This window comes from Caretta caretta, chromosome 12 (genome assembly GCF_965140235.1).
Source record: "Caretta caretta isolate rCarCar2 chromosome 12, rCarCar1.hap1, whole genome shotgun sequence".
NCBI classification, from domain to species: Eukaryota; Metazoa; Chordata; order Testudines; family Cheloniidae; genus Caretta; species Caretta caretta.
Window position 1 is genome coordinate 6,843,557 of NC_134217.1, and position 8,628 is coordinate 6,852,184.

General features: G+C 56.6%; 1 protein-coding gene across 1 annotated transcript in view; it reads right to left on the reverse strand.

Annotated features, from left to right (window-relative positions):
• The window catches only part of MMP15 (matrix metallopeptidase 15), a 29,265-nt gene extending 21,017 nt beyond the window's left edge, over positions 1-8,248 (reverse strand). The window contains exon 1 of the mRNA XM_048870863.2: positions 7,646-8,248. Within this exon, the coding sequence (XP_048726820.2) occupies positions 7,646-7,807 (162 nt within the window). The 5' untranslated portion in view covers positions 7,808-8,248. The remainder of the gene's footprint in view (positions 1-7,645) is intronic.
• Positions 8,249-8,628: the final 380 nt, after the last annotated feature.

Sequence of the window (8,628 nt, forward strand, 5' to 3'; positions counted from 1 at the left end):
GACTTGGACACAGGGCAGGGGCTGCTAGCTGCAAAGGGAAGGGCCTGGCCCCAAGGCTGGTGTCTGCAGAGGGGCTCTCTGGCCTCTTCAAGGCCTGGGAGTTGGGAGGTCCCTTCCCTGCAGGCCTTGCCAATCTCCCCAACACAGCAGCCAGCTGCTCAGGCTACACGCTGGAGCTGGTAACGGTAACCCCGCCCAGCTAACGGAAACACCATCTCACTTGAACACCATGGCCAGGATGTGTAGGACTTGGCTTGGCCCAGAGCCCAGTGGTGGGGGAGGCAGAGACCCGTAGCGCAGGTGTGCTCCACCCCATCATAGGCCTTCGGGGCAGAAAAGCTAAACTTTTGGCTAAGCTACCAGCACACAGAGGGACCATGCTGTTGGCAGGACCCAGATCACCATCAGTTAGATCCATAGCCAAGCAGGCTACTGAAAGCCTGGAGCAGCCGCTGGACAGGTGCCCAGGGGCCCCAAAAGGACTGCAGCTGAGCTAGAGAGCGGGCTCGGAGGCCAGAAGGTCACTTAGTAATCTGCTCCCGACAGCACTGCACCGTGAGACCGGTGCTATACGTCACCTGCTAACCATCACTATGCTAAGGAACATCAGTCCCTCTGGAGTACACTCCTCCTTAGGACTCTTGCGGTATATGGCAGCTGCCTCTTGTCACACCAGGCTCTAGGATGCCTCATTTAACAAAGACCCCTTTGTGATATGGAGCATATGCTTATACCTGGGGCTTGGGTATTTCTTTAAACACCTGTGGGTTCCCCCACACTCCCTGCGTCCCTGCCATGGAGGCTCATGCCACCCTTCTAAAAAGATGAAACCTGGAGGTCAAAAGCAAAGCTTCTTAAACAGGACTCTAACCCTGCCCAGGGTCCAGCAGCGTAAGTACTAACTTGCCCCTGAGTGACCCACTACAGCCATGGGAAGCTGACTAGTCAGGTGAGTCCCCATTCACATTTCGTTTCTTGCAGCCACTGGCTCAGAGCTGGGTCGTACAGCTGTTTGATGAGTCTGCTGAAAGAGCCGAGGAGTGAGTATCCATTGGGCAGATCTTAACAGATCTTCACTCTGTGTGCTTCACAGCTAAATTCTGCCCAGGGGTCCTGGATTCAATGGCACTCTGGGGAGGTGGAAATTCTGTGGAAGCTTCATTTATATTCAGTATTGTAGGGTATGAATGAATTAAAATATGAAATTGAATTATATGAATCAATTTCAGTAGCTCCTTGCTTATTTTGAGATTGAAATACAATAAATAGAATGTATCTCCATATTTCAGTTTTTAACGTGCTACAAATTTTTGGATTGATGTGAGGGGGATGCTGAGGGGGCTAGCCTCAGGGGTTTTGAGTGCCCAAGGAGGTGTATGAGGCAGTTTGGCTTTGTGGAGGTAAGCTCTTCAGCTGGATGTTTCTACTAAAATGATCACTAGTGAAACAGATCCAATGGTGACACTATCATCACTAGGCTCCAGAGTTAACAATCAGATTGAAATGTTCCGACCTCTCAGAGCTCCTGTTTCAGGCTGACTACAGGCCCAGGCAGACAGCACTTCAGTGGTTTATTTTCCATTTGCATTTTTAAAGTTTCCCCTGTAATTGTGAGGACTAGAAACAGAACAGACTATAAACACTCCTACTCTGGAGCACAATCCTGCAGCGGGTGGTGTATTCCACGACAAAGGATTGCTGAAGTCAGGAGGCCCCAGGGCGGAGCTGTGCCCCTGGGGATCTGGATGCCCATTTCCCACCGATTTCCACTGGAAGAGGGGGTCCAATCCCTCAGCTGGTATGGGTGGGCCCACGTTCCTGGATGCTCACAGTAGGGAGGGGTACAAATGGACTCTGCTGTAAGGCCAGTTAACGTGGGGTCTGGTTCTGAGAGGAGCAGTGCCTACAGAGCCCCACTGACTCCAATGGGAGTTCGGGTTGGGTACTGCCTCTCTGGGGCAGCCCAGTGGGGTAGGACTTGATTCTCCTGTATTCAGGCTGCCTGCCTCTTATCAAAAGACTCATTACTAATACCTGACTGCTGGGGCAAAATCCAGGCAATGGATCCACTACATTGAATGGCACCCCTGACTTTACACTGCATGTGTATCTGTCACCTGAGGTTCTCAAAGCACTTCACAAATGTGAGAGTTTATCCCCATTTCACAGATGCGGAAAGCAAGGCACAGAAGGGCTTGAGCAACATCCCATAGTAAATCAGTGGCAGGCCTCCTGCTGCCTCATATGCTGCTGTAACCACTAGGTAACCCTGCCTGCCATACACATGGGGATGGGGAGAGTAGCTTTTGCATACATATGAACATTTAAACTCAACCAGGTGGAGGGTTTTTTCCCAGCAGGAGCGTGGATGGTAAAGCCTTCCCTAGGAGATACTGAAATACCAAGGGGAGAAGAGATCAGACTTGGTTTATTTTTTTTTTGCCCTACGTGGGATATTTTCACCACTGCATCAGTGTAGAAGCAGGAACTTCCCAAGCATGGGAACAACATCCCAGGAACCCCGCAAGGTGATGACAACCCCGTGGAAGGATATGTATTATTATTACCCCAGTCTTTAGCTGCCCGATTGCAGCAGGTGCTGTACATACCCATCGTGAGACAGCCTCTGGCCTGAGGAGCTTACACTCGATCGTAGATAGGACAGATGGGGAAAGGGAGACCCAGAGAAGCGAAGGGACTTGCCCAAGGTCACCCAGCAAGTTACTTGCAAAGCTGGGACTACAGCTCACAATGCTTGACCCCCACTCCCCCACCTGCACCCCTAGAGTGCCATCCTTGCCTTTCAGTTCTCTGAAACGATTGAGCCATGAACATTTCATAGAAAGAAAACTATTACAACCCCCCCCTTGTAAGCACACCCACACGCTAACGTCCAACATTTTACTATGGGCAAGGGCTAGAAGCACTCTAGAGGTCAGTGCAAATACTTGCAAGCCCAGTAAACGTTTCCAAGCAGGGGTCCTGGCCTGATGATCAGGCAGCTCTTTATTATTAGTTTACGTTGTAGCAGAACCAAGGAGCCCCAGGCATGGCTCAAGACCCTCCTGTGTTAGGTCCAGTACTAAAAACAACAACAGAGGCAATCCCCTGGTCTCCACTGAGCTTTCTGGCATCCATGGCCTCTTGCTAGATGAGTGAAACCTTCAGTTCACCTGAATCCATCTGACAAAACACACCACCTTTTTGATGCTCGCTGTGTCCTGTGATCGTTATTGAATCTTAGTTTCTAGTAAACTCCCAGTGAAATTCCAGCTGGTTTTCAAGCCAGTCCTAGGAATGAAAGTTTTACAGTCTGCTGCCCCCTGCTGGACATCTTGCTCACTGCGTGCTGTGAACTGCCTTTCGTTGGCTGGAAGTGGATGTAAGGTTAGCAGGTTGCTTGCTTTCTCCTTTTTCTGTAATAGTTTATTTAAGATGTTGTAAAGGGTGGAAATTGAGATGCTCCTTTCATTTGTATTACATGAATTTGCCCACTGGAGCACAGGGGCATGAGTCACAATTGCACAGCGTCACGATGATGGCGCATGCAAATGACCATGTACTTGTGCAGCTACCTAATTTGCATGTGCAATCACTGCAGTTGTGCATGCTAATTAGACATTTTTATACACGTTTTCAGAAAGCCAGCCCCCCAAAGTAAAGATCATTGGTTATAAACTCCAAAGACAGACACATCCTGCAATGTCCTCTAACCCCACCACAGATCTCCTATTCATCAGCCCTCACTGCACCCAGCTGCTGGGAATACTGAACGGGCCAGGCTCTCCGTTCAGCCAAGGTGACCATTTAATCGTGTTCTCAAATGTGGGTTGCTATCTTGCCCGACAGTGGGTCTCCCAAAGTTCCCAGATGGCAGGAGTTTTGTGCCAGAGCCATTGTGGGTGGCACACGGGATCTAGATATTGCTGTGGCACTATGGAACACAGTCACGGTCTCTGCAGCGGGGATTGAGGAGGGGAGATGGGCTCACTGTGCCCTTGACCCTTGCCACATTGCCAAGCGCCACAAGGCAGCAGAACTTGGAGTAACACCTTCCCCGTGACATATTGACAGCTGGGATCCTGCCAGCAACAGGAGCTAAGCGAGTCCAACTGGAACCTTCAGGGTTCACAGTGAGTTCAGCCCAAAGGATGGGCAGAGATTTGGCCGATTCCTGGCCAAACCCTCTGAACGTGCACGCGCATACACACACCGGTTAACACTGGATCCTGTCCAGACACCTAAGCATTTAGTGTCCCCACTGTAAGGCCAGGTTCATGCCCTCTGCATTTCCAGAGTGGGCTGCACGCCCAGGCAGGGTTCAGTGGGAGGAGCCTGCTGGGCGGAGGGCGAAATCCAGCTCCGTAACCCGAGGCCTGTAGGAATTCCCTGCCCTACCCAGCCCCGCTCTGTTACCATCAGGTCAGGGCTTGGCGGCTGGGAGGCAGGAGCCGAGGGAGGGGATGGGGAGCACCGGCCCAGAAGTCTCAGCCAGACCAGCGCCCCAGCCAGACCAGCGAGCAGGAGCAGGGGGAAAAGCAGCATCCAGATGAAACTCGACAGACAGCTCGTGAGGCGGTGATCTCCCTGCACAGACCCTCATTACACTCCCCACACACGGCTCAAGGGCAGCCTCGAGACAGATGCTCTTCGCAAGAGAAATGGCGATATACACCCACGCGAATCCCCGCCGCCTCACGCGGACCTGGCCTCTGCTTCCTTGGGCTCCTCATCTGCTGCTTTATCCAACCCTGCCAAGCTCGGAGTCTCCCGCTAAAGTAGACCGGGTGGCCTGGTGTTACACAGACATTGGAGGGTTTTCCTCCCCCAGCCACGCTGCTTCTGAGCGATGGGAGTAAAGTGCCAGGTTGAAGCCCCCTCTGTGCATCCACAGAGCCAGTGCAAGTGTCTCCCGCCACACCCCAGCCCAGCAATTCACCCCCAGCCTGAAAAAGCAGGGGGATGGGTACCCTTTTGGGGCAGGCTATTTCCATTTGCAGGCCCAATCAATCCTCAGCCTCTCAGATGAAACAGCCACCAAGGAGCCAATGTGCTGGGGGACCCCTGGTCATTAGGTACTGGACTGGAATGACGGCACCACCACGTCGGTCACACAGGCCACCAAACCACCGGTCAGCCTCGCCCATCCTTGGCCTGCAGCTGGATGGGAGGAGATCCCCTAGCAGTGAAAGGCTCTGCCTTCCATTCCCCACCCCAGCATGAGCCACCCACTCTCCTTACAGGACCAGTCAGTTGTAATTTAAAAATAAATCACTCGTTTATTTCCTTACTAGCCTTGTGACTGCTGGGGCACACAGCCGACCCCATGTGTCAGCCACGACTTGAACTGTGCCAACATCTCGCTCAACTCTACTGTGTTACTCCATACATCACTCGTTACAAGACTCGAACAGACTTCCCTCCTGCATAAGCCTATAGCCCCATCGGGCTCCCCCTGAACTCAACAGCAAGACACCCACTGGCTGCCACAGTTGTCCTGGTCTCTTTGTTTGAGCCACAGGGTCCAGAATGGAAATGCATCCGCATCAGAGCGACTTAGTGAAAACGTTCTCTGCATCCAGCAGGAGGCACCTGCCTCGTTTCCAGTCGCTGGCTCTGTCAGGCTGTGTCATTTCAGTGCTGGCAGGTAGAGAGCGGAGCTCCTTGGGCAGGGAGAACCTCTCCTGGGGCTTGTGGAGAGGGAGGGCAGGGACTGCACAAGTATAAATAGGGAGCGACACATCCTGTCTGCGCCAACCCTCCTTCACTTGTATTATGTACACGGGGATAATGGAGAAAACAGAACACTGCCCTGCTGACAACCACTGGGCTGCAGTCATTAACAGAGGCAGCTGCCTCCTTCTCCTGAAGTTCAATCATTTCACCTCCATCCCAACTGGCCAGCCCCTTCCTAGTTCAGTTGTGGTCTCTTCACAGATCCAGCAATGCACTACAGTCCTCATCCACAGCACCCCCTGCTATCCCAGTGCTGGGCCTACGCCAAGACACTACCATGATAAAAGCCAGCTAGCACAAGGGAGGTGGGGGACTTGTTTCCTTTTCATCAACAGCCATGTCCTATTTCACCCAAACACCATCTAGAGACTAAATCCAGGAAGGTGGGTCTGGTTCACGGCCAAATGGCTTCCGTGAAGGCCTATTATAGTATAATTGGTCTCCACCACATGGCACAGATCCTCTCCCGGAGCCCCACCCACACCTCCTCTCCTAACAGCCAGAAGGGGTCCCCAATGAGCAACAAAGAGCTTCCTCTTCGGGGTGGGGAGAGTATGGCCCACGGCTTCTGTAGCATTCCCAGCCCATACTAGTCAAGGACCTGGTCCCGAAAGGTGCTGAGTGCCTTCCACGCCTACGGAAGCTGGGGTCATCCACCATCTTGCAAGATCAGGTGCCAATGGAGCTAGAGGCGGAGACCAAGATGTGACCTCTAGCCTCCTGCAGGGCAGCAGCCAGTGCCCTGGTCTCTCTGCACCTGTACTTGAAGCAGGTTGCATTTTCTTGTGCCAATCAGATCACTCCCAGGGCACGTTCCCCTCGCTCCCCACAGAGGAAGCTACACATGCCCTTGACCTAGCACAGTGCTGCAGCCTCTGGCTTTCCCAAGAGGGAGACCGGGCCAGACAGGAGCCTGGGAAGAGACCGTACACAGCAACTTATGGCTGTTGCAAGTGTGACTGACCAAAGGGGCCACCAGCCAAAAATCACGCAGACGTAATACCGTCCCGTGTGCCTGCGCGTGGATACCTCCTCTAATGGAGACGATAGGATCCAAGTGTGTTGTTCCAACACACACAGATATAGAGGGGATCCTCTAACGGAGCCAACCCAGAGCTCGAGAAGGGGCCTGCGACAGATACAATGTCAGGGCAGTGCACTGCAGCGCATTCGCCCGGGGGTGTGTAAATTCCCGTGGAACCAAGACCCAGGCAAGCTCGGGGACCTGCACGCTTCTTCATTCAAAGCCACAGGCACTTTTCACAAGTCTACCCCCGCTCCTAAGTCTCTGGCATTGCAGCCCCCATTGACCACTTCAGGCCTGGTGTTGGCCCAGTACTCAGGGACAGGGCTCCGCGGCAGCTCCTCAAGGGAGCAGGGCCAGTTTGCCCCCCTGCCCGGACCGCCATGGGGTGCTGGAAAGCGGAGCCGTGCTCTCACACCCTCACGGGTTGCAGAGGGATTTTTTAGTCAGTGGGCAGAGTGAAAGCAACAGGCAGGTTCGAAGCAGAAGTGCAGGCAAATCACCCCGAGCCCGGGAGACAAGCGTGCCTTTATTAAAGCACGGTTCCAGGCGAAGCAAGGGAAGATCCTACTCAGGCTGGGTGCCCAAAGGGCAGGTCTCACGGGGCCCCGGCCCCCCTAGCACTCGCATGGAGAAGCGAGGCTGGGCAGCTGCTGGGCTGTTTTCGCTGGTGAACAATTTCTAGCCATCGATCAGGGAAGAGGCAAAGCCAAGCCACGAGGCCACGGCGAGCTCCCCTCGAGCCTCAAGTGCGCAGCCTGGCAAATCCAGGGTGGCTCCCCCAGCCCGGCCCGAGGCCGGGGAGGTCCTTGGCTGGGCACGGCTGGGCTGCCCCCCGGCAGGCCCCCACGCTCACCCAGGCAAGCGAGACCCACGGGCCCCTACCTCCGCGCTGACTGCTCCATCCTCCGCCGCCTCGCTGCGCCCCACGGAAGCCAGCAGCAGCAGCAGGCTCCAGCCGAGCATCTCGCCACAGCCCGTCGGGTGCAGAGTCCAGCCCCGCAGGCCGGTGGGGCTGGCGGGCTGCAGACGAGCCCTCCCGCCCATGGCGCGGCCGCTTGTCCTGCGCCCCCCGGGGGGCCAAGGTCAGCCTCTCCCGGCCCCGGCTCGGGGCTGGGCCGCCCCCGACGCTTCTGCCGAGCCCCCGGCCGCCACTGAGCCGGCGGGGGAGCCCGAGACGCCGCAGGGACCCTGCAGCCCGCGGGGCTCGCTCCACCCCGCGCTAGGCTCCCGGGGCCCCGCTGCCTTCCGAGCCTGCCGCCGGGGCTCGCCGGGCGCCCATGGCTCGCGCCGGGCCCGCAGGAAAGTTGCCCGGGGGCCGCCGCCCGCCCGCCGCCTTTGTCTGCTGCGCTCACGCCCCCCGCGCCCGCTCCATGGGGCCGGGCTCCGCCCTGCTGGGCTCCCGGGGCTCGCCGGGCTCGCCGAGGCGCCCCGGGGTGCAGCGCCTGGCGCAGCTCGCTCCTCGCGGCGGCCTTGGCTGGGTGTGCGGCGCGAGCTGCCGGGGAGCGGGGCGAGCCCCGCCTCTGCCCGCCCTGCGGGGCCTGGGCGGGCCCTTAAAGGGGCAGCCGGGAGCGGGCGGGCTGCCCGCCCCCAGCCAGCCAGCCCCCCCCCCCCCCCCGCCTCCCCTCCCGCGAGCCCTGGGCAGCCCCCACCCCGCGGAGAGCCACGGTCACCCCCCGTCCGCCCCCTCCACCCCCCTCCCGCAGAGACACCCCCCAACATCCCCCATACCCCCCTCCTGCAGAGACACCCCCTTACACACACCCACCCCTCCCAGACACACCCCTCCACACATCCCTCAGAACCCTATCCCCCACCCGCACAAACACACCCCTACACACACCCCCTCCTGCACACACACCTCTCAG